General features: G+C 42.4%; 2 protein-coding genes and 1 long non-coding RNA gene across 3 annotated transcripts in view; 2 read left to right on the forward strand and 1 right to left on the reverse strand.

Moving 5' to 3' along the window:
• The first annotated feature begins 260 nt into the window (after positions 1-260).
• LOC111671989 (cilia- and flagella-associated protein 337) lies at positions 261-18761 on the forward strand. The gene is made up of 20 exons (XM_023429249.2): positions 261-1767; positions 2878-3124; positions 3222-3368; positions 3833-3955; positions 4038-4209; positions 4318-4364; positions 4454-4594; positions 4793-4981; positions 5753-5944; positions 6054-6527; positions 6673-6822; positions 9014-9198; positions 10153-10292; positions 11042-11190; positions 11269-11480; positions 13770-13909; positions 14644-14696; positions 14886-15003; positions 16649-17261; positions 18318-18761. Exons 1-18 carry the CDS (start codon positions 1697-1699, stop codon positions 14973-14975), a joined length of 2922 nt encoding a protein of 973 aa, XP_023285017.2. The 5' UTR covers positions 261-1696; the 3' UTR covers positions 14976-15003; positions 16649-17261; positions 18318-18761.
• LOC147817787 (uncharacterized) lies at positions 9036-19592 on the reverse strand. Its single transcript, XR_015438683.1, has 3 exons — positions 19454-19592; positions 14615-14701; positions 9036-9175 (listed from the first exon to the last, which is right to left on the reverse strand). It is a non-coding gene; the product is annotated as an uncharacterized LOC147817787 (long non-coding RNA).
• Positions 19593-19618: 26 nt separating this feature from the next.
• fam20a (FAM20A golgi associated secretory pathway pseudokinase) overlaps positions 19619-26147 on the forward strand; it is a 9683-nt gene continuing 3154 nt past the window's right edge. Inside the window, exons 1-6 of the mRNA XM_023429250.2 lie at positions 19619-19989; positions 21501-21694; positions 22067-22117; positions 23506-23584; positions 23997-24089; positions 25705-25820. Of these exons, the coding sequence (XP_023285018.1) occupies positions 19619-19989; positions 21501-21694; positions 22067-22117; positions 23506-23584; positions 23997-24089; positions 25705-25820 (904 nt within the window). The remainder of the gene's footprint in view (positions 19990-21500; positions 21695-22066; positions 22118-23505; positions 23585-23996; positions 24090-25704; positions 25821-26147) is intronic.

Raw genomic sequence — 26147 nt, forward strand, 5'->3', positions numbered from 1 at the left:
GCTGGGCTCAGGAAGTGTAAGTCCAAGTGGAGGGTAAAGCCGGAGGGCGGGTCACGGGTGTGTAATTATTATTAAGTGGAAGCGAATGAGCTCAATGTTGCTGCTGCTGCTGCGATTCACTGAATGAAGATAGTCACACACCAACTGCAGCTGGATCAGGCTACTTCCTGGAGTGAAAATGCGTGTTTCAGCCCAGGAAATCATACACATTTTATATCCATATCTGCTTGTTGCTGTCAAAAAAAAGAAAAGAAAATTAAAAAAAATTTCAGCTCCTCGGGCTACACACTCTTCGTGTTTTGGTCTTTCGCTGTGGCTCCATCTAGTGGCTGTACAGAGCAATAACACGGAGCGAGCCGCAGACAGCTCAGGACCACTCCTAGGTTTTTTTTGTTTTTATTTTTCCAGCTAAACGCAAAAAGAATGTGATCTTATATTATCCTACACTTCCCTATATCAATGCTTCTCCTCAAGTCAGCAGCTCTGTTTCATTCTTATTTTTTTGCGAGGCAGTAAGTGACAGTGAAGACAGAAGACCTGTGATTTGTCTGTATAATATATTCTGAAACTTTCATCATTTTTTATTGGTGTTTGATTCCATCTTTGTAACTCTGACAAGCAGCTGAAAACTCGCTGTGAATTTGTTCAAAATACATTTCATATTAAATACACCCTGTGGTATCAGCAATTACTTTCCATTTAAGTTTTCAGTTTGAGATGTCTGAACCTTAAAAGGCCCATTGACAGACATCACTGCAGGCCACTGCATCGCACAGCAGATGAATAATGTAGATATTTGAGCTGGTTGTGGTACAGCTTACTGGTGTGTGTAGGTCTAATATTAGACCAGGTAAAAAGAATTGCCCAGCAGACTAGACTCTACAGGGACCTGGATGCCTTCATTAAACATAGTAGGAGGCCACTCTGGATATCTCATGCTCACTGAAGTGGTAAGCAAAACTGCTGCGGGTTGCCTGGCAATAATTAAACTGCATTAGTTATAAATGTCTGCGAGGCTGCAAGAACATGACAAAGTAACTTGGTTCTTTTACTCTTTTTGATTTAAAATGCGTTTGCACAGGAGGTAATTTATTATTTAATTTCCATGCAGTCCTCATTATGTCAGAGTTGCTGACCTGTCCTTGTGCAAAAATTACCAATCTTAACACTCCTGGGTCCTGGCTAACTTTGCCTCCATAAATGATTAACCCACTGGGGGCTTGTCTGTGGGGTTTGCGGCTCTGTTACCCTCAGCAGACTTGCAGTTATTTTGGAAACTCCCATCTCTCCATGGTCTTCTCTTCAGTGATGTGTTTACTTTCTTTTTTCGGTGTGGTCAAACACTTGTGACAAATGGCTTTTTGATCCATGGATGTGGACATTCCTTTCCTGTCTGTACACAAGACGTTCTGTGTGAATAAATTGGGTTTGCATGAAAAGACGGAGTAACGGGTGGAAACAAAGGCTCTGCATGTTTTGACTCAGAGCACGGTGATGATCTCAGACTGGTCTCAGCACTTTCAAAGGGAGCTTGTGGCTGCTGCATCTTTGTTTGTCAGTAGGCGATGGAGCCGGAGAACATGACACTGACGCTGGATTGAATGAGGGTTAAAAATTCAACAGAAACAGATGGAGCAGTATCTGGCGTTCAAATAATTTAAAGAGGGGTTCAGATAATGAATCTCAAGTGATCAATATGGATACTTTAAGAAACAAGAAAAAACCATGGGTGCTTTATGAGACAGAGGTGCCACACAGCAGGTTTGGGTAAGTTTTCCGTACTTAATTATTATCTATTTCATCATGATATAGTCCATGGCCTCTGATATCCTGTCACCTAAAATATCCTTCTGTCAAACTAAAATCTGAACTCTTAGTAAGAAGGAAAGGTTGCTTTAAATCTTCATTCTTCCATCTACCTACTCTAGTAAAGCAACTTATGTCAAGTCTTATAAGTGAGTCAAAGATGAAGTTGTACATTAGCATCACAGTCTGTCCCTAGGAGTTTTTAATTCACATATTTTTCTTTACTTTCTTTCCTCCCCACGCGGCTTCACCACAAACTCTTTCAGCTTTTTAAACCCCCTTTTCAGCAACCCACTACGCGTTTATTACTTAATTATTTTATGGTTCCACTGATTGATTGTGAGAAATGCGTATGATGTAAAGGACCACTCATGCATGTCCTGATGGACCTGTACAAGAGTTCACAATGCTGAGACATGTGACGTATTGTTTAAGCCTGTAGTCTCCCCGAGCAACAGGGCCACACAGGAGCTGCTGGTGGTGAGTAACACTTTGATCTTTCAAACACAACCCCCAAACCAAACACATTCCCCCATCACTTACTCCCCGTCTGCAGCATTCTCCGAGCCCAAAAAATAAGACCCACTATTCACTTTACCTATATTCCTACCACCTTAATGTGCATTACATGAGACTTGATAATGTGATTTTAAACTTTTGTTTGGCTCAGTAATGTGTTGTCCCGACTCTGCCACTTGGGAGCGCTGCATTCATTCTGCAGCAAGCCTTTCACCAGAGACGGGAGGGAATGAATAAACAGTTGCAACTCACTAACAAAGATCAAAATAAGTGTTGTGAAGACACCAAATTGTCAACAGTCCTCCATACAGACACCTATATTGTCTGCACTTATTCCTTAATGCTAATGTACTGCATGTTTTGATCCAGCTGTCATGTGTACACCCAATCCACCTGAGGAGCGGACTCAGGGGCTGTAGTCCCAAAACGAAGAGTAGCTCCCAACTTAAGAGAAACTCTTACAACATTTTAGTAGTAGCAACAACTTGAAACCAATTTCTGCACAAATTAACACTGTCCTTTATCTGATCATTGCTGCGCTCCCTTCTGCAGTGATCCGGCCTGTGGAGTCAGCCCTGCAGAGAAACTGAGCCCTGAGCACCTGCAGCTTCTGAGAAATGCATTTACCTCTCCAAAAGCCGGAGTACAGATACATGAAAACAGACCTAGTGGAAGGAGTGGAAAGAACAGAGGAGGAAATGAGGAGCGGGGGATGAAGCTCGAAGAGTTTCGGGAGGTTTTGAGGTCGGTGATTGGTCCAGATATCGAGGACACGTGGGTTGAGAGATTTTTCAGTGAGGTAAATAGAAATAAAGAGATGTTTTTAATTTTAGTAAAATTATAGTATGGCTTCTTGGTCTTCAGGGCACTGACTTCTTAAACGTCTTTATATCTAGGTAGATATCACTTGTACAGGACAGGTGAGGTGGCAGCAGTTGTGTTCCTACCTGCTGCTGGAGTACACGGAGAGACAGCGTGCCTCCATCCCCACAGCTGCTCTCCTGGACTCCCAGCCTCAGATCAGACACTGCTCTCACAACAAGGTAGGAGTTTACCAATTTAGCTCTGCTAAAGTGAGAAGAAATGCTTCATCTTAATGTTTAAACACTTACACTGACATGCCTAAGGTGAGCACAGCGCTGGTGATGGTGGTGGTAGCTTGTATGGTGCCCTGGATGAAAAGAAAGAAATAGAAATAAAAAATAAAAATAGCATGTCACCCATAAATCCACCATTGTTTCTGTATATAGGGATATTTGGGTTAGGATAGGGTTTAACAAATGATTAATACTGGTACATAAGTATGATGGTTGTAACACATTCAGCCATTCTTACAACTGAAAAAAGGTGCTAATGCTAAAATTGCTGCACAAGTTCAACCCACTACACTAAGCTTGTCTAATTTCTTCTCTGTACTCTCCTTCTGCATATTTTTTTCTACAAGTAGTACTTTATTTCCTCCAATAACCTTTTTTTTCTTTTATTAATTTGCTTCACTCATATGCAGCGGGAGCCGACAGTGCGTGTGGTCACTGTTTCCCATCCTCCTCCACTGCGATATATAAGTGTCAGTAAAGGGGGTCAGATCACTGTCTGGAACAGCAGCCTACACATCCTCAAAACTGTCGGGGTGAGTGACATCATGGTACAAGTTTTACATCCACATGGAAATACAGCGCACTCACACACACGTTTCTACATTTGCTTCTCAGCTTGCTGGAGACCCAACAGAGGAAGTGGCCAACACAAGGAGGTTCAGAGGCTGGACCACTGATGCGGTGTATATGGACAACGTCCGCAAGGTTGCCATAGCAACCGACTGCAGGGATTTGCACTTTGTCGATGTCTCCACAGCCGGTGTATTTGAGGATGTCCACCTATTTGGTACACTTGATTGCAAACATGTATTAGCTGATCACTAATGAAAATGAGTTACTGCACAAAAAAACTAATTTTCCAGATGTTAACTCTTTGTTTCATCATTGCTCCAAGGTTTTCGTAGTGTCCCCACCGCTCTTTGCTACTGGCACGATGAACAGGTACAGCCGCTGTTTCTTTGAGATTTCAAATAAATTCACTTTGAGAGCAAATAATTTGTCTCTTAAATTTATGTGGTTGTCCCTCCAAGTGTCCAGAGCGTTCCCCGCCCCTGCTGCTGCTGGGGGATGAAAAGGGAGGAGTCCACCTGATGTGGTTCTTGAATCCGTCTAAAGGTCTTTTTAAGAATCCCTCCAAGAAACAGAACGGCCCACACAGGATCTTTTTCCCAGTAAGCTTCACCCGTCTCATTTCTCTTATCTCTATTTAATTACTGAGCTCAGTCTCTGGTTTTTGCGGATAAATGTTCCTCACAGGTATCTAGCGGAAACCACTGAAGCAGACTGACAGCGATGACGTGCACCTGTTGATTACTCTCCAATTCAAAAAACAGCACTTAAACATTCATTCTTACCCGTCTCGACAACAGGACCTAGGCGAACACAGCAACATGGTCTCCTACCGTCACATCCCCAACATCCACCAGGAACCAATCAACAGAGTGATGTTTGAGCCCAGTACCAATGTCATCATGACATCCTCAGAAAGTGACACCACCTCTGTGGCCTTTGTGAATGTGACAGTGAAGCGGGAACCGTACATCTGGAAAATTAGTCAGGTAACTTATATCACAAGGTTGATTTGCTGTTGATACGTGTTATGTATTCTCTTTAGTAACTCTTGTTATGAATCATAGCTAAGAGTACTTGAATGAGTGTGTATTTGTACATCATTTTGCAAATGGTATGAGAAGATAAAATGTAAACTAGCAGGAAGGAGGTCTAATTATTTTTGTAGTTATCCACTTTTTACGTGGGTCAAAGTCACAGAGACACATGTCAGTCACACTGCTCTGGTCTGGGTAACAGTGACCTGACTGGGTGGGTCAAGGTTTGAAAAACAATTATACCCTGGAAAAATTGTTTAGATGGCATTCAAGGTCCTTGCACGGTTAATGCTCTATTACATAACCCATTCAGTGAATTATCCCTCGCCAGTTTTATCTAGAGAAACAAATATGAGACGTGAGTGAAGTTAGTCACTTATAAAGTTTACTCCACCCAGCCTGGAGGGGCAGACAGTGTCACTGACTGTTGAGAAAAGAAGTAACGCTGTTGCACAAAACATTATTAAACTGGGTGGCTGCACTTCCTGTTATGCACAATGGCTTTTTTTGAACAAGCACAGTCATTTTACACTCCAATTAAATTGTCTGGACATTTTTACAATAAAACCACCCTTTAAAAATCCTCAGTGCTGGGAAAATCCTGAGACCAGCTAACTTCATGTGTGTTTTATTTTCCAGAATACAGAGACATCAAACACCAGTTCATGTACATTTCTGTCTCTCTGAACTTATGAATGTTGGTCTTGTTTGTCTCCTCTCCAGGGAGCCAAATGTTTTGACTACAATGCATCTCTGCAGTTGATGGTCACGGGAGGTTGTGACCGAGCAGTCAGACTGTGGACTCGATTTGTGACCACACGTCCTGTAGCTACACTGCCAGGTCACCGCGCCACTATTTTGGATGTTGCAATCTACCAACCTGTTGGGCAGATCTTCAGCTACTCCAGAGATGCTGTGAGTCATTAAAGATGAAGCTTAGAAGACAGTGAACTGTCCTGACAGTTGAGTGTACCGTGATAGCCTGTGTATTTACTAGTGACTGGACTAATGTTTCTTTTGTCAGGAGCTGAGGGTTTGGGACATTTCCTCACATCACTGTCTGAAAACTGTCCGCCTGCAGTTCCCGTGCCTGCAGCCAGGTCGAATCTCAGAACACGGCAACTTCCCTTTCCTGTTGCTAAGCCCTCCTCTTCCTGAAGACGCACAGCCTCATTTAGTGGTGGGATGCAAAGATTACCTGGCGCTGCTCAACCTGGCCGAAACGAGGAGAGGAGGGGGCGGAGGGTTCACAAATGAAGGAAGGGAATTTGGACCAGAAATCCAAAGCGGTCCGGCCCTCTCCTGTGCTCTGTACAACCCCACCCTGAGACAGGTGGTGACTGCACATGCCAACTCATCTGTGTCTCTGTGGGATGTAGAGACAGGTAGGAGGCGGCTTCAGATCTTAAATGCTCATGGAGAAGCTGAACTCCTCTGCATGGCACTAGACTCCTCCCACAGAAGACTGATCACTGGGGCTCGCAACGGCACCGTTAAGGTTTGAAACCACATCTTTCACTATCAGTTTGTGTAAAAATACAGTGAACTGGCACCTTATATACATGAAGTTACATGCATCTGTATTTCAAATGTGTGAGACAATTAAAAAAGAGTTGGTCCCTCTTACTGACCGCTCCAAGCAGGTGTGGAATTTACTGAATGGCCTTAACCTGCACAAGCTGGAGCCTGTCACCAACTCTGAAGTCACCAGGTTGACCTGTCTCCATGACAACAAGCTGCTGGCTGTGGGATGGAGCCAGCGGATCATTCAGTATGACATTGCAGCAGCCAAGGTAAAATTGAAGCTGTTTTAAATTGATAATCCGCAGCAGTTTCACATAAATAACTATGATTTTCTTTATGAATCACTTAAACTAGACTGAAAGGAACCATTTCACTAAACCTTCTGTTGAATGTGTTTCAAGCCTGTTGAACCATCGCCCACACCCAGCATCACTGATGGGTGCAGTGGGTTGTGATCAGAAGAGCGCTCTGTTGAACCTGTGACCACGCCCAACTGTGATGTCACAGGGTCCTGGAGTACACCTGTACATCAGAGGGAGTTAAATTACTGTTAAGTTTATGTTTCAGTTTATAACTGATGCAACAAAATAGTATTTTAACCTGCTGCTACAGATTTTACTTTCAAGTGTTTTTAATTGAAAGACAAGAGTCAGGCAGGAAAAAACATTAAAGGTTCCAGGAGAAGGTTTTTTGTAAACAAACAAAATGATGTTTTCAGCCAATGTTTCACACCAAAACACATGTATATCCTTTATATATAATAAACACGTTGAATGCATTTCCCTTCTCTAAAAGCATTTGCAAAGCCTACTTCTCGGAAGAATTAGAAACCTGTATTGTTTCTATATATACATATATATATATATATATATATATATATATATACAGTATATATATATACTGTATATATATATGTATATGTTACTTGCAAGCCTGTCTTCCTTTTTTCAGTGCTATCAACTCAGTGGAATAGCATGAAACTATCAGCAGGACCAAATCGGAAACACATTGCTCTGTAGCATTACTTGTGGACAAAACCTCAACAGGGAACCTTCCACATCAAACCTGAAGTAGTGTTGAGAGGATTGTCATTGTGATGTGATAAAGTAAAATAAAAAAATAAAGAAAATAAAAATAAAGAAAAAATTTAATGTGCAAAACACCAATGTCTGGTGGATCTATTCAGGAGAAAATGTTCTGCTGAACAGGAAGTCATTTGTCATGTTTCTGTCAGTATTAGCCATTTGTTTGGAAAAATAGACGAATAATAGTGTAACTACTGTGAACACTGACACGTAATCACAGCATTGAAGACATTATAGAAGCTTTTGATTGACAGGTGAAGTGCAGCACAAACATTCACTAATGACCAAAAAAAGATAAACATGTCAAGAAAACAAACAAACAAACAAACAAACAAACAAAGCTGGCCACCCAACCAGTGTCTTAGCCTGCAGACTTCTGCTTTGCCACAACTTCTTCCCCAGATGTTGGATGCAGGATAATGATGAGTCCCACACAAACAGCTGTCACCATGGTGACTAATCTGATACAGATTTGAAACACGTTGCCCCAAATTAGCCTCAGGAAATATTTCATGCAGTAGTAGCACAAAACATATCCAATTATATCCAATGAATTCACAGTAAAGTCTGTCATATCTTTAAATCATATTTTTTATGTCTTTGTATTGCTGGAAAAAAAAAAAAAAAAAACATTTTTACAGAGCACAGATAAAAACATACCCACATCCACCCAGACATTTATACAAAGGTCAAAAGAAATAAGGATGAAGTGTTGCCAGTGGCAGCGTAAGTGCCAGAACAAACACGGGAGTGAACTGCAATGTGAGACAAAAGTCTGGGTGTGCAGACGTGCATATTTTCACACCTCAAATTCCTGTGTTACATTTTACCTCTCAACCTTTAACTTCCATCTGCTCTGCGGTTAAATTCATCCCTTAAAGACTAAGGTTCAGGATTCATGCCTCTACAGCGAATTCTTCATGCTGTTTTTTCTCAGTCGTAATGTTTCTCATTGTAAAGCCCTTATTGTTTCAATAGAGGCAGGTTTTCTCAACCGGTGAAAGCTGGTGGGGAATGACCTGATGTGACCTGATACGTTAATTAAGAATACATTTACACGCCGCCCCTTGTGCAATCAAAGACATCTGCACCAGTATTTCTATGACGTCTGCCGTGCTGTCAGTTTTAAAGAGCTGACCACAACGTTTTAGCCCAGAGGTGTAAACAAAATCAGTAAACCACAGCTTTCCACAAGGCTACACAAACAGTTACATGTTACTTTAGACTGTTTGTAAACTGTCCCACGGAGGGAAGTGATGTGCAAATAGTTTCACAATTACAATCAGCAAGGCCCGTGCACATTAGAGCCTGCAGACAACATCGCATTGTTTTTGTGGAAAACCTTTTCAACACTGCGTATAAACATTTCCCCTAGGACCTGTATGTGAGAGCAGACCTGTCGTGGAAGTCCAGCGGCGTCCATAAGTCGGACATCCTGGTTGTGTGTCAGTGTTCTGCTCTGGGGGTCGTTGCCACAGCGAGCCATGATGGAGAGGTCATCGTCTGGAGGCTGGAGACGCAGGGACCACTGCTCCACCTGCAGAGAGAGAGGCGGGCGGGGTAAGGGGGATACAGAGCGATGCGTGTGTTGCCTTCACGGTTTAGTACTGGTGTTATGTTTTTGTGCCAATATAAACTCATTATGAGTTAGACAGAGATCGTCTCATCACGTCATCCATCACCTGTGAGGTCATAAACACCAACGAACAGATGTGATGAAACTCAGTGTATCTCACTCTGAGGTTTTGACCAGATCAAACAGACATCCGATGGTTTTCATTTGTTTATATGTTATAAATGGTTCACACATATATATATATATATATATATATATATTACTCTACAAAAATGTTAAGTGTGACAAAATGAAGACTTATTTCTAGGGCTGTTTTCATTCTAGATTAATCTTCAGATAATTTTCTAGTTATTTCATTATCATAAGATTTCAGAAAACTGTGAAAAATATACATCATCATTTCTTAAAGCCCAAGGTGATGTTATCAAATAGCTTATTTTATCTGACCAACCATAACCCACAGGTATTCTATTTATTACCACATTAGACAAATATGTGGTAAAACATTACAGTTGAGAAATATCTGGTATTTTTGCTTGAAAAACTGATTTACAACTGATCAGGTAACAATCAATATAGATGTTGATTATGTTTCTGTAAACTGAGTAATCAATTCATTTACCTGCACTTATTTCCATTGTGGCTCTTGATGTAAAGACAGCAAAGATCGATAAACAATGAATGTAATCATCAGTAAAAGCATTCCAGTCTAGGATGGTAATGGACACTTGTGTTTTTCAGAAGCCACAGTTTGGCCTTCTTCTTAACTCATTCCAATTCCTGGCACCACTGACGTTAAGGAACAGATGCCAGTGTTGGTACTGAACCTCAGCAACTCTAGCTCCAGTCTGGTGGTCACCAGTTTCTTTGTCAAGAGCACTGCGTCCTTAGCGGGAGCCAACTTCTACATCGTTTTCATCTGTTTTGTGTGATTCCAGAGTCGTGCCTCCTGTGGACAGTCTCTTGTTCCTGCAGCATCGAGCTGGCGACAGAAAGCTGAGGAACAGAGGTGTCCTGGTGTCATCACAGGCCGGCTGTCTGTCCTTTTGGAGTATCACTGGACAAACACACACTTATGGTGAATGCGACACTGAAGAAAAACCTGCAAGTATCACTGATGTGAGGTCTTTAAGAAAAAACTGGATGCAAAACTAAATTACATAAATTTAAAATAGATCTCTGACAGTATGAGGAGGTGGAGGCACGAATCTGTACAAGCAGTTGACAGGCTGCCGTCACTTTTAATGATCCTCCCGTACGATGGATTTACACACAGCCAGAGCAGTGACAGTTAGGCTGAACCGTCGACTTGGACATAGTTGTGGGCTGCCATTCCTGGCAGCCCACAACTATGTCTCTTTCCAGATCCCATCTGTGTTTAGTGGTGTGGGATTCATGCACTGTGACCGCTGCATATGTGTATGAGCGTGCATGGGTATATGTGTGTGTATGAGTTATCCAGTATGCATTTGTGTGTGTGTGTGCATAGGTCTGTGTATGTGTCCATGCATTTTTCTAACAGAGAGGAATTTGAGATCGTGACATAACAGAGAGATGTGTGACATAACAGAAAGCATTCAAAGGTAGCAATTTGTCTCAAAAGCACATTTGTCATTCTATGTCAAAAACAGTATTCTTGAAATTGGCACAATATCGGAATATAAATAGATGTGCTTGCCTGCAGCTTGAGAGAACCAACTGTGGACTGTGTTTATAAAAACCTACAGGAGCCTGTTGCTAAAACAAAATTTGCTTTTAGATTTTATTTGACTTTCCTATGTTTGGAAAAGTGTTTTCTTACAATCCAGGTTCTTCTCCTTATCCCAGGTCAGTTTTATGCTCCAGAGCAGCCGGGTGTGCGTGTGCTGAGCCTGAGCTCGGATCAGTCGAAAAACACCATCCTGGTCTCTGGAGACACAACAGGCTGGCTTCAGATCTGGGACATGTCTCACTATGCACTGGACATCCAACATAAGGTGAGCTGGTGTCAAGAAAAAAAAATGCAAAGTGTACCGTATAACCTCGCGTACTTAAGGTATTCTCTTTCTACACAGTCGGTTTGTGAACGGCCTGCGCTGCTGCAGTGTTGGAAAGCACATAAGAGAGGGTTAGTGAGTGTGGAAGTCCTGGAGGAGGCCGACAGACTGCTCGTCCTCACAGCCTCGGCTGACGGTTCAGCTGGACTGTGGACAAAGGACGGTGATCATGTGGGATCTTTTGGACAGGAGGTGATGTGGAATATCACCGATGCAGCTGCATACCAGAGGTGAGTTTATGAGTATATATCAAATAACAGGAAGAATGAAAACTATTTAGAAAGGGAGCTTGGAATCAGCAGTAACCATCATAGGCACATCCATGAATAATTATAATTAAATCCATGAAGCAAAATCACAACAGAGAGGAAATAAAAACATGCCACAATCTGAACAACTTCTTTTCTCAGCCGACAAACTCACTGTGCGCTGAGGGTGAACAGATCGACTCCCTGTGTCACTTAGTGGCTTGCTAACTCTTCCGTAGTCGGAGCATCATGACCATGGAGGCCATAAATGCTATATATGACTGCGCACATGCTGCTGTGAAGTATATTCGATTACACAGTCCAAATTTTGAGGATGACGTGTGTAAACGTGGCCGTCTCTTTGTGGGATTTGATCATTCAATTCTGCCAGCCAGATTGTACCTGGAATAAGAAAACTGCCAGTATCAGATACAGAACAAGTCCAAACAAGTCATGCTGTCGACAGTGAGACCTAAACATGTGCCAAATCTAATATAGATATAATATATAATATAGAAACACATCATCCAAAAGAAACTTCCCTCGTTGTTTCCACAGCCGTTTGAGTCTTTAATAGAAACCTCAGTTTGGTTAAAGGTCATAAACTCTGGCTTAGTGTGAGCCTTTGCTGTGTGCACGACTGTATTTCTGTCACATGTTAGGTAACAGGGGCCATAAAGGAGAGAACCGTTCAAAGTAATTTAATTTGAGAGGACAAGAAGGTGCAGTCCGAATATAAGAAGCTGAATGAGGAGCCAAATCGTTTCATCATTTATGGTTTAAACTCTTGTCAAGACACGCTGCTGATGGCTTCGTGCGGTCGCTATAAATGAAGACGCACCACATGGATGCTTGAATTGAAATTTAAATGATTGGTTATGGTGATTTAGTGTGTATCTGTCCGTCACTGTCTCTGTGGCTTCTGATTGGTCGACCACCCACAGAGTGCATGTCTTCGCTGTGGCTCTCTAGTGTTGAAAAATTCAGTTTGAAACCAATCAGAAAATAGTATATTAAGTATATATCACATATTTTAAGACTTTTTCTTGCTCAAGTCAGACCAGGTCTTGTTTTTTGTTTTTTGTTTTTTATTGAGAAGCATCTGTGTTTGTGTTTCTTTTAATGTGCTCTCACTGGTTTGCGGTGGTTGGGCTCAGGGGAGAAAAGGTGATGTCACATTTTTCACTGCACAATCACAATTTAGCAACAAAAACTGAATCTGATGACAGTGGAGTTTTTCACTGTATCTCTTAATAAATAATACATACAGATGTTTTCGATTGTTGCCTATGTAGTTATTACTTTTTAATGTTATAGAAAAATAATAAGGATTCAACGGCTTTAAAAAAAAGTATAATATCCCAATATTATATCAAGGAATTCCATGTGTATATAATTACACAAAACATCTTGACAAGACGTCTTGTATCAGCTTGCACATACCAAAGTATTATTAAGACCTGGCAGCATGTCAGAATCTCTACAATGAGGAGAGCAAGAAACTTGTATAGATATATATTACATAGATATACACACATAGTTGAACCAGGAAGTTAGTATGTAAACGAAATGTTTGCCTTAGTTTTTAAATAAGTTTTACAGACAATGGGGTTTTTTTTTTATTCCTTGTATGATCATCTGACTTCTGATGCTTCATGCCCCATCAGGCTTTTCATAGCAATGTTACCACACTCCCAGATCTCAGCCATTATCTCAGTATTATTACTGACAGGACTAAATGACCAAAACAATGAAAATAATTATCCTTTAAATTCTTCGTAGCCAAATTTTACCAGGAAGAGCTTCTTTTTTATTGTTTTTTAAAAAACTAATCAATGTGAAATTTCTCTGTGGGCTTTTATTAAGTTGTCCATTCATGAAGTTGAAATTATACTGTCAGTTTCAATTTACCCAATAAAGCAGTCTTAAGATGCGCTCTAACACACACACACACACACAAACACACACACACACACACACACACACAGAAGGAGCATGCAGAGTCTTCAAATGCAGGCCAACTACACCGCAGTGACGGAGAACAGCTACAGTTCTGGTTTAAATCAAGCCTAGCAACAAACATGCTCACAGATATCGGACTCTGTGACAAAACATCATCCCACAGAGATCACTGATCTGAGTCCTGGGTGGTTTCGGGACCTTGACATGAGCCAGACTGGGAAAGCTCTATCTAAAGTAAACAGCTTTGTGTTTGCACAAGTGGATTCCCTTCAGCAAAGGGGTGATATCTTTTGGCTCTGACACCCTCAGGGAGACACAGAACCACCGGAGGGAGAATACAGATGAGGAGGTGGGGGCTGAAAGTGACGGAGCGGGACCCAGCAAGGTCAAAGGTCAAGTACTCGACTCCACCAACAGTCAAACTTCACAGGAAGAATGCAGTTCTGAAGGTAACCATTCAGTGCTAACAGGTGTTTTACACACACACACATACACACAAACACACACACACACACACACACACACACACACACACACACACACACACAGATAGCCTCTCCCTGACCCGGGCCTGCTCCACTCCCATTTGGCTTCATGCTGAGAATGTCCCTTCCAGTAATTACCACTTTTGTCAGGATCCTTCTACATGTGTGTGAGTGTGTGTAGCTGCTGCTCGAGACATCCATGAAAATGGGTTAAATGTACAGGTCGGGATGGCCTTCCAAGCTAATTAAACCCGATACTGTGATTCAATCATGTCCAATTTCACCACATTATGAAGAGAAGAGTCAGAGCATTCTTCACATTCTCCCCCTCTGAAGTCTGGAGCTCAGCTTGGGAACATTTGGGCAATGTTCTGCTCCAGAGACGCAGGCCAGATTTTTAAAAGTGCACAAATGCTCAAGTTTTGTGTGTGCGTGGCTGTGCATGTGTGTGTGTGTGTGTGTGTGTGTGTGTGTGTGCGCATGTGTGTGTGTGCGTGTGTGTGTGTGTGTGTGTGTATCTGCAAGACATTTCCTACACTTTCCTTTCACTGTCTGCCCGTTACTCAGAAATTGCCAAAATAAGCGATTAACTGTGCTTTCTCTGCAACCACACCCAGGCAGACACACACACACACACACACACACACACACACACACACTCTAACTCACTTAATGTTGTCTCTTGTCATCGACTTTAGCTTCATCCACCGGCCCAGCAGAGACTGACCAGGAGCAACCTCAGCAACCCATGGTAACCTGCAAACACACAACCAGCTGCTGATGAGTGTTAACACTGTGGACGTTGAAGATATTCCCACACACACACACACACACACACATTTGTCATTCTCATCTCGCTCGTCTCGTTTCCATCCCTCCATGAACGCTCATCCATCCATCCATCCAACAATCATCATCTGTGCATCTGTGTGTGTGTCAGTATCTGTGTGAGGACTTCTGCCAGACGGTAGCTCCATGTTGCCACAGGAGACGCCTGTTTGATGACAGTCACCACAGCAATCACTGCTGATTGGCTCAGTTCGCCTCATCAGACTCTGGTGAGTTTTGTTACCGATAACAGATCTATCTTTTTTTATTAATCTATTTCAGCTTTTTTCATTGCACTTCTCTGTTGTGCTTGTGAACATTCTTGATTATAAAGCGGGTCTAGGTGTTATATAAATACTATGAAAGTACCAAAAGTTCAATCTGCAGAGGAAATGCAGGAAGCCTGTAATTTTGTGATGTCATAATGAAACAGTCGCTGCCCTCAGCTATGCCCCAAGCCTGGCCCACCGTCCAACCTCACAGGATTTGGTTATCTGCAAGTATTACCTGAAATCTGCTGTATTTTTACTCGATCTCTATCAAGGAATCTTATTAGTGTTTTGCTCCGCTGTTATTATGGCTGTGTGCTCACAGTTTAGAGATGGTATCCACCGTCTGGAGTAGGAGCTCTGAAAAAAGGATAAGCTGCTTAATGGCTTTGTCTCCATAGTTACTGTCCAGGTAAAGCATGTTTCATATATGCAGGGGTTTGCACTTGAACCAGGCCTTAGACTCTGCTGTATATCCCCACACCAAATCCAGCCGGAGCATTTTAGTCTGAATTTGAACATCTGTTCAGTTTACTTCAGTGCTGACTGACAATCGCCATGGTCACAACAAAAAAATATGGGACCTTTAAAATAACATCTCTACCATTATGAAGGATGTTGCAACTCAAAGCAAGAGAATATAACTGTTGAAAGAGGAAGTGACACATTCATCCTCTTATCGATGATTAGTTCAGCGCCTAAACAATAAAACACTGTTGGTGTTCTGTTCTTCGCTGCTGTAATGATCAATAAACTTTATTTCATCAGCTCTCCATCTGCCCACCTAGTTTTGGACGGTGTAATTTTATTTTCAATGTATTAGGTAAATCCTCTGTAGTAGGAGTGTTTATTGTCATCGGTGGTAGTCCAGGTTTGTGGACGTCCAGTAGTGGGCACTATAAAAAATACTGGTCAGCACATGTGGCTATAAAAGGCTCGATCAATTCTGGAGGAATACGGCAGCGCAGTTCCACTTCCTTTCATCCCGGTGCTGTGGCTGCAGAGCTCCATGGTCAGGCTGAAGACGTGATTGAAGGGAAGGGATGATGAAAGACGGATGGAAGAAGGAAGAGAAGGACTGCTGCCGTCCTATTTTAGATACATCTAATGGGAAAAACCTGATTGGTTCATTTGAGCATGCGTGTCTTTGCCACTTCCTTCTCTTCTTGCTTTGTCTTAACTGCTGTGAGTGTTTCTCTTGACCCCTCCTGAAGAGCTTCTTCGTCCTCCCTCTGTGTCCTTCTCCCAACCGTGACCTTGTCCCTTTATGCTGTGTGTTGTGGTGCCGCACTGTGAATTTGTGGCCTAGACAGGGAAGAAGCTTTTCCTGTCGCTGCCAATTCATGTGGACTGACCGCTGAGAGGTCAGAGAGGAAGTTAAAAAGATTTCCATCGATTCATCTCAACGCTTTAGATGTTTTTGAAAGGAAGAATGTCAGAAATGCCTTGAAACTGCTCTGTAAACTCTATTACATATTTCTAAAAAATTGTTTTCTGTTAACCTGGAGCTAAAAATTCTTTTCTTCATTTCTTTCTTCTTTTTCTTTTTTTTTTTTTTTTTTTTTTTTTTTTTTTTTTTTTTTTTTTTTTTTATTCCTTTTTCCAGGAGATGCCTCCAATGCAGCTTTACCAATAATCCCCCAGGTGTGGTATCAGACCGGCAACACGAATCTCTGCGGACGAAAATACAGACATGGATGCGTTTTTTCCCTTTTCCTCTTAATTAACGAAGTCGTCTTGCAACTGTAAATTGAATCTGTCTGTTTAAATATGTGAAATACATACTGTGATTTGCATGTCCCTGTTGTATTTGTGCAACAGCGGCTTCACATTACACTGATTGTTGTAGTTCTTTTATCAGCAGAGTAAAATTTCCTGATATTTGAGACTTCTGGGTCATCCAGACAGACATGTAGACAGACAGACATCTGAGCCATCTCACCCACTTATCTGAACACAAGCCACCCTGTACTTATCATCACAGCTCTGCTGAATTGCACAAATTGGTGACGCAAGACTCAGTGCCCTATTTTTGTTTGTTTTCTTCCCATATTTGATTTTGAAACCTCTTTGCATGTGCTCACCCGCTCATCCCTAAAAACCGGGTTATTTTAAGCACCGGTCTGGATGTTTTAGCAGGGCAGGAAGCGAGCACAGTGCCCTTTCTCCAGTTTGTTTCTCAGGGATAAATACAGACAGACACAGCTGGGACAAACAGGGTAAGTCATCGGGACTGCACTTTTACCCCCTTGGGCACTTGTAAGATAACACAGCATTATTGAACTCCACCAAATATTTTATGTTGCCAGAAATATCTTCTTTCTGCCGATGAATACAAATAGTTTCCTCTTAAGCGATCACATTTTCAACCAAAAGTGCATATCTTTACCTTTTGTTATGCAGTGGAATAAAAACTAAATGACACACTCATACATACTTGAGCATTTCTCAGTTCGTTGTCCCTGCAGGGCTAAAGCGGGAGATTTAGTTGTTTTTTTTCTTCTTCTTTTTGCTTTAAAAGTCACTTTGAAAAAAAAAAGTTTTAAAAGACCAAGTACAACAGACAGAAAGTTAAAATGGAAAGCTCATTCAATTGTGAAAAATGTGGCCTCTGCCTGTCTAAAAGCTGATTTGTGTTAAAAGAAGAACAATATCTTCTTGTTTTTGTAGCTGGGGTTTTGCAAGGAGAAGTGTGTAAGTGTGTGTGTGTGTGTATGTGTTTGATGGGGGGGGGGCAAAACAGAAGCTCTGGCTAAATGGCAGGTTTAGCCTTCCTTTCACTAATTTCCAACATCAGTAGAGGCTTCTCTCAGCCTGTTTTCTCTTCAGAGAGGGTAAAACACCCTGGAGAGCAACTCCCAGACATTGACGCGTAATTTTGTCAGAGTTCCATGTGCGTGCACACACACACATACACACGCGCACACACACGCGCGCACACACACACACACACACCCAAACAGACGACAGATGTTCCAAAATACCACAGTAACAACAGCGCAGATGCAGGCTGGGAAATGCCCTGTAAGATCCTCATTGCCTCCCTATAAAGCTGCTTAGGGCTTTTAGAGCCGACACGGGCAACATACAGCGATCGTAATTTATGCAGCACACTGTATGTTTTCACAGAAATCAGAGAGGGGGAGAGTAAAGAAAAGGTGGCCTGTGAACGAAGGGAGGTGTTATTTTTCCCTGCGTGTTTCCTCATTTGAAGTTGTGCAAGAACTTGTATTTTTTTATTTTTTTTATTTATTTTTTTTTTCTTTCTTTTCCAGCACTGCCTTTTCTGAACTTGTGTCTCTCTGTAGATCAGCGTGACAGGGAGAAAAGTGAGGGATTCATGTGTGGGAACTGCAGCAGGAAGGAAAGTGCAGCTGGGAGATTTGCCTGGAGCGAGACAGACTGGAGGTCTGTGGCGAAAAAAGGCAGAGAAAGGAAAAGAGGAGGACGGAGAGAGGTAGAGAATTGACAGAGGAGCGAAGGAAATTTGAAGCAGGGATGAGATGAAGCTTGGGATGGGAGGAGGAGAGAGGATTTGATGAGACGGAGGAGGAGTGAGAGTGGACTTTACTTAAAGAAGGAAACAGACAAGAGGATGACAGAGGGAAGGAAATCTCGCCCCCCCACCCCCAAAAAAAGGGGATGTCGAGACAAGTCGCACTCAACACACCTCTACACAAGCACCTGTAAATCTGCACATGCCCGCCAGAAATCTGTGAGGAAGGCAGCTAGTTCACACACACACACACACACACGTGAATGAAAACTGGACTTGGACCTTCAATTGCACGCACACGCAAACACACACACACACGTACGTTGCATCAGAGAGGATTCGTCAGCTGGAGGTGGTTTCATTCAGATCTGATGTGATAAGAAAAAGTCTCCACCCCTTCCTGCTTCCAAGGACTTGTGCTTTAACCCTCCAAGAGTGCGTGTGTGAAAAAGAGAGAGGTGTGTGTGTGTGTGTGTGTTTTCTGCACCCTCATTGCGCACACTCTCAATCTTGCGAATCTGTCATTTGATGTTTGTGTACATACCTGCACAGACACACCCACAATGCACACACACGCAGACATACAAACACTCCCTCTCTACTCTCTCTCTCTCTCTCACACACACACACACACACATACACTCTCTCTCGCTCGCTCGCTCGCTTGTCCTCGGAGCAGCAGGTCCCTGGAAGCAGCCAAACTGTCAGTGACTGCTGCTAACACATGCTTGCTCTCAGCTCAGCTCTTTCTTCGGCTGCTGCCAAGGGAGGAGGAAGAGGAGGAGAAGAGGAAGAAGAAGAAGAAGAAGAAGAAGAAGAAGAAAAAGAAGAAGAAGTGGGGCTGGAAGGAACAGACTGAAACACACAGATAGAGAAGAGAAAGAGAGAGACTTGGACCAACCTCTGACTGCTTACCTCTCTCGCCTCTGCCTGGCTGACTGTGTGGGAGACTGGAGGCAGCCCACAAGTGATGCCTCGCACACTCCGGAGCAGCAGCACATAGTCAGGACTTTCTTTAGGTCTCTCTGTTGTTTTTATTTCTCTTCTCTTTCTACATTTTCCTCTCTTATCTCCGATTCAATGATGAGGAGAGACCGTCTCTTCTTGGCCGCGACCCTCACAGCCATCTTCTCTGCTGACCTTTACTTCATTCTCCTGCCAAAGCTGCGGAGCATAGGACGAGGGTCAGGACAGTTTTGCTCATGTGGTCCCAACAACCTCACCCTCCCCAGGCAGGAGGGTCTCGCCACCCCGCAGCTGTCCAACTGGACTTCTGGGTCACCTCTGGTTGGCGCTACGACCGACCCCACAGACGGAGGCTCAAAGCTGGCCAGGCTGTTTGCTCACCCTCTGTATAACATCCAGACTCCGGCACTGGGGCCAGAGGAAAGGCTGCTGCAGGCGGAGCAGCTGATGGAGTACTACAGGAGGAAGGTGTCACGGTGGGAAAGGTCAGTTACTGGTGTCATTTCTCAGGCTTCGGAAAAAGAATCCCATGTAGACACATTTGATTTTTGTGCAGAGTGCCATTAATTTTGCAACGTCCGTGTTACTTCACTTTATTGTGAAAGAAGGGCATGTTCATTTTGGCTGAAAAAAAATCCCACTAGTGAAAGCACATGTTGAGGCTTAACTGTGGTCCAGAGGCAGGGTCACTGACACGATGGCCAAACTCACGGCAGACACGCACAAACACATGTCCCATGCACATAAACACACTTTGTCCACGATAACAGATGTATACCCACAGACAGACAGTCAGGATGTGTAGACAGTTCTGTGTGTCATTACAAAAAACAAAACAAAAAAAAAGTCCAGCGTGTCGAGTGGGCTGGTGACAGAAAACCCTCACAAACATGTCACTCTGAGAGCTTGCATCTGGAGCGCTCTCTTTAAGGTAAACAAGGATTTAAAACTGCCAAAGCTTATCTTAATCTGTGGGAGCCGTAGCTGTCTTGGCTTGTGAGGCTGTCTGTCGATCCCGACACAGTGCACTCCCTCTGAGAGATACAGATTTTGGGCTCTTATGGTGGAAAATAAGAAGAAATATGAGCAACGGGTCTCCTCTCTCTGCTGCGGTTTAAATGTGCACAGAAACAATGGATAGCCCAAAGGCTTGCTTAAGACTTGCAATATCTTGCAACAACATATCAACACTGAAACAAACACACCTAGGGAGAGCTTTATGACGGGGGGGGCTTCTCAAATGAGCTGTTAAAACCGGTTTTATATGCATGCTGGAAAAAAAGGCTTCAGACTTAATTTCCTGGTCAACCTACGTGTGTGTGTGTGTGTCCTTCCTGGCAAACACTGAAAGTAATCACCACTAAAATATTCTCCACTTTTGAAACCCTCTGTTCTGCTGCACACCCTGTGGTCTGCGGTCTGCACTTGTCCATTGTCCTGGTTACCCTGATCTGTCTCTCCAGCCTGCTAGATGACCGAGGACTCGGTTGGATGACCAACGAACAAACTCCTATTTATAACCCTTCGCTCCATTATCGCAATATGTTATCCGGCCCGTGATGGAGTTTGTTTGGGTTGGCAGGCGACCGTGGCAGTCAGTGCGGTCAGCTCTGGTGATGTGGTGCCCCTCTTACCACAGACCTATTTGTTTTGCTCTCAGATTATTCTTGCACCAGCTTTAAGTTTAGCAAAGAGGAGAGTGGAGGGAAAGGAGGCAGTGGAAATTCAAAATTTTGTCGCAGCTGCTTTTCAGAACAATAGAGAGCACATAGGATGAATAGCAGAAAACAGAGTGTGTATAATAAATTTAATATATGACTGTATTGCCAAGTTGCTCTACAAAGCAAACCTGTTGAATGTACTTTGCACTCTGTGGCCTTTCCAAAATAAAATACTGCCCATTAAAAAACGTTGTAAAAAGAGTATATGTTGTATAGAATATATAGAGGATGTTCAGCATCTAAAGCTTCCCTTCGCTCAACGTTTCACTCCCCAGGCACATGAAACTCTACAGCGAAGCAGCAGCTGTCTCCAACCTCACTGTGACCGAACACGAAGTGACCTTTGACCCCGACGCCACCTGGCTGAAGTTCCACCTGGGAATAAGCCGCTATGCTCTGTACTCCCGCGATGACCCTGCTATCCCGCAACTGCTCAAGGACATGGAGAGCATGGCGGTCGTCAGCGCAGGTGAGGGATGGATGAATGGGATTCACAACATCTGTATGTCTGTAAAAAAATATCCACTGTAATTGCTTAATGTAATTTGGAGTAAAACATAACGGCAGCCGCCCAGATGGTCCCTGCCTGTACCGCTGTAACTCTAAATATCCTATTTTTTCTTCTAGCTTTTCACCATCTAAGATTTATAATAAACTCTGCAGGTTAAGCTGTTTGCACAAGAACAGCGCCCCCCCCCTTCCTGTTCTGTGCAGTACAGCAATATTCCTCCGCTAACATCCTGGCAATGAGCCCATCCAAATCAGTGGTGATCAATTACTGATGTTAAAATGTTAATATGATTATTGTGTGTTAAATTATGAACTAATTTATGTCTTACAGACTACACTCAAGATGAGAAGGCCCTGAAGGGAGCGTGCGATTGTTCCCAAGGTATGAACGAGGAGTTCTGATGTTATTTATCTCATATCTCATGTTGTGTCGCTCTGTATTTTGTGTACAACGTGTAACAGCATGGGTGTTCGATTTCTGACTGGATCCTTTGTTTCTGTCTTTTTCTGCTGTGCTTGGTGGCACCGTCAGACACAAACACACTGCTGCCTTTGTGATAGTGAGGATTTTGTTTTTCATTTGGCACCAAAATTCAGATTTGTCCTTCTGTATATAAGACACTTGCTCTGGGGCAAACAAAAAAAAAAAAAAGGCGTTCATTTGTGTTCAAAGGCAGAGCTCTTAATTAAATGTTTGATGCCTGCATGCTCAGAGGGAAGCCAACGTTTTCAAGCTTCAACCTACACACTAACCACCACCTACACTGTCAAGCTGCAAAATGTATGGGAGGAGAAGTGAAAGTTACTGACAAAGTTACTTTTAATAGATGTTAAACTTAATAACCAGATATGGTGTTTAATAGTGGATGGAGCAGACATGTGGCCAGCTTTCACATAACTAATACAAATGCATGTGTAAAGCCTGTAGTGTACTTCTCCATGTAGAAATATGAAATTGTATTAATGAAAGAGGTCCAATTTTTCATAATTTCCGATATGATAATGGTTTTATATTTAATATTTTACTGCAAGCAATGCATACATTTCTCTCACACACCTCAGTATTGATGTGAAGTCAGTTATATTACATGTTCTTGTCCTGGCTGTACCTCTCCGGCTGACCACACAAACATCTTTCACTGCCAAGAAGAAATGCAACAAAACAATCTGTCTCTCCTCTCTTCAAATTTAACCTTCACGAGACTCTCATTATTTCAGCAACCAAAGAGCGACGGTGATCAGTGGCCACAAAGGCAGTTTGATCCCCTTTGATTCATTTCCATAAAAAAAAAAAAAAGGAGAGATTGTAAACCCGGTATGATTGTTAACTATTAAAACCCTGGAGTTTCACAGGGCGCAGCAGGAGGAGGCGTGTGTGTGTGGTCAGCCCGTCCTGCTGCTGCAACATAATATACAGCCAGACAGAGAGAGAGGAACGCTTGTCGCCAAGAGCAGAGCAGAACGCAAGCTGTGCGACCAACAACCAATTACTTTATCACAGGGAACAGCCAGATCTAGAAAATATTCCACAGTTTGAACTTGTCTCTGTGGATTCAAGCTAAAAAAACAAATAATGACTCAGTTACCTGATGCTCAGTGTTCACTTTTGTGAAGTTTCCAACTACTAAACACACAATTACAATAGATATCAGACAGTTTCTACATATTGTAAAGAGAATGTCTTTATAAAGTTACCTGATCTCCACTAATGTGTACCCAACATCGCTGACCACCTCGTGCTTCTTTTCTCTTTCTGTCTCTCCATCATAGTGGTGAAGCCCAGTGGGCATCACCTGAAACTGGCTCTGAAAATGCGTAACTTTGCCAAGGCCATGTTCAAACCAATGAGGTGAGGACTGAATCCACATTTGAAGAGTCTCCGTTCTTCACCAAACACCATCAATAAGCCACTCATGTCAGTGTCATAGGTGACACATAGCACAAAAGGTTTAGATCCCACCAATACAAAGAAAATGTGGTTTCATTTGAATCCATTTTACCAGCTGATTCGGTGTCCATGAAAATGTTACATGAGGTTACATAAATTATATAACAGGGCACTATCATAATTCATGTCCTATGTTAATTTATGTCAGACTGAATCATCTAGTATCTCTTGAAATTACAGCATTTGTTGTGTTGATTATATGCTACTGACTATTATTACTGACAGCTTGATCACTGTGTATGTCTTTACTTCTTGGGTGTGTATGTGTGTGTGTGTGTGTGTGTGTGTGTGTGTGTGTGTGTGTGTGTATCAGGCAGCAGAGGGATGAGGAGACTCCAGAGGACTTCTTCTACTTTGTTGACTTCCAGAGACACAACGCAGAGATCGCTGGCTTTCACCTGGACAGGTGCAGCCTCATTATCACTTAATAGTTTTTCCTGTTTTACTATCATCTCTGTTACACTCTGTGTATTTTTAGTCTCCTCTCAGTGAATGTTTGTGGCAGTGATGCTTGGGGGTAATTTTAGTTTTGGTTGCACATCTGTCGTTTTATTGGTCCCAGTTATGGCTCTGGTGCATACTTAAGTGCTACAAATGTTCTTCGTTAGGCCCTTTAGTTTAAAGAGAGAATCCATGATGCAAATTTAAAACTAAAAAATTTTTTTAATCAGAATTGTTTTAGCCACACTTGCTGCATGGCTGTATGGATTTTGGTCTGCTTTTTGGTCGGCCAACCACTGTGGTCCAGACCAAAATATCTCAACAACTGTCAGATGGATTGCCATGAAATTTTGTACAGATATTCGTGGTTCCTGCAGAATGAATCCTGCTGACTTGGGTGATCCCCTGACTTTTGTGCTAGAACCACCATTAGTCTGACATTTATGGTTTTGAGTGAACTATCTCAACAACTACTGGCTGGAGGAGCATTGATGAATTAGATTGTAATATAAAAGATGCAGTGGAATGGCAGCATTCTTGTAATAGGATACCAATGATAAAAACAAAACAAAATGCAATCATTTCAAAAAATAAATAAATGTAAAAACAATTATGTATAATGTAAAAAAAAAAAAATGTATATACATTTCTCCTGGTGCCAACAAATGAATCACCCGACCTCCACAAAGATTGCAACATGCTTGCCCAACCCAGGATTTCCCAACTAGCTGATCAGTATAAACCACAGTCTGTGGACACACACAAGGATACACACGCACACACACACACACACACTCTACGACTTTGTGTAACTGTACATTAGTTGAGGTAAGGTGATTCACTCTGAAATACAGTCATTTGAGCTAGACAGTGTCATTAAGAAGCCACACATAATAATAAGTCATCGCTTCACCACACAAGACAGAAAACAACAAGAGTGCCACGTCAACACTCCACTCTGTCAAACTGTTATTATCTGCTCATTATTTAAATATCTATTAGTCCTTTAAATATAAGAATCATTAACAGTTTCTGTCACTAAACACAAACAAGACAGACAGATCAGTTCTCTGCTCTCTCCTGTTTTTAATTTATGAGGGGGTGTTTTTAATCTGTAGCACTGTGTCATCTCTCTCTGTTGTGTCTGACTTGGCTGCCAGAAGTCCTTATCATTATCGCTCGCAATCAGTCGTTGGGGAATGCCGGAAATTTGAGAAACAGCAATTCAGCTTCACACACTGATTGTTGTTTGATTACTGTTTGTGAGACATGACTGAAATATGGTCCTCGGGGAGGTATAAGCTCTTGATAGTGTATATGAACCCAGCCAGCTAAATTACACAGCTGGCGGAGACTGTCAATAGAGTACATTCATTGATAAGAATCAGATGAAATGAACTGTGGGCTCAGGTGAAATGAGGTGAGGAGACAGAGATAAGACTACCATCATCTTCAGAGGGTTCACATTGCATTTATGTAAGCATGAACTGTGTGAACTGTCAACTTTCCCTTACACCTGCAATAGAGATACCTTATTTCCACAAGGGTTTTCTTTCGAATATCATCCATGTCTTTGTTAGGATCCTGGACTTCCGGAGGGTCCCACCGGTGGCTGGCAGGCTGGTAAACGTCACAGGAGAAGTCCTCCAAGTCACCCACAATGACGACCTTCGAGCTGTCTTCTTCACCTCACCAGGTAGAGCACCAGCACACCTGTTCTTAAGAAAGAATTTGACATTTTGGCAAACTATAATTCATTTTCTTGCCTCTTAAATAAGGCGATCAGTACTATTCCCATGTCTGTCCATTTAATATGAAGCTAACAGGTACAACCAGGGGACGGTTAGCTTAACTTAGCATAAACACTGGAAACAGGGGGAAACAGCTAGCCTGGCTCTGTCCGCAGGTTGGAAAGACAGCTTCCTATGAAGCTCACCAATTACAACATTATGTCTCTTCTGTTTAATCTGCAAAAAGAAAATCAAAGTGTAAAATCAACAAGTTGTGGGTTTTTTTTTTTTTT

Source organism: Seriola lalandi, unplaced genomic scaffold (assembly GCF_002814215.2).
Source record: "Seriola lalandi dorsalis isolate HSWRI2012SDOR001 ecotype SW California unplaced genomic scaffold, Sedor1 jcf7180002054892, whole genome shotgun sequence".
NCBI classification, from domain to species: Eukaryota; Metazoa; Chordata; class Actinopteri; order Carangiformes; family Carangidae; genus Seriola; species Seriola lalandi.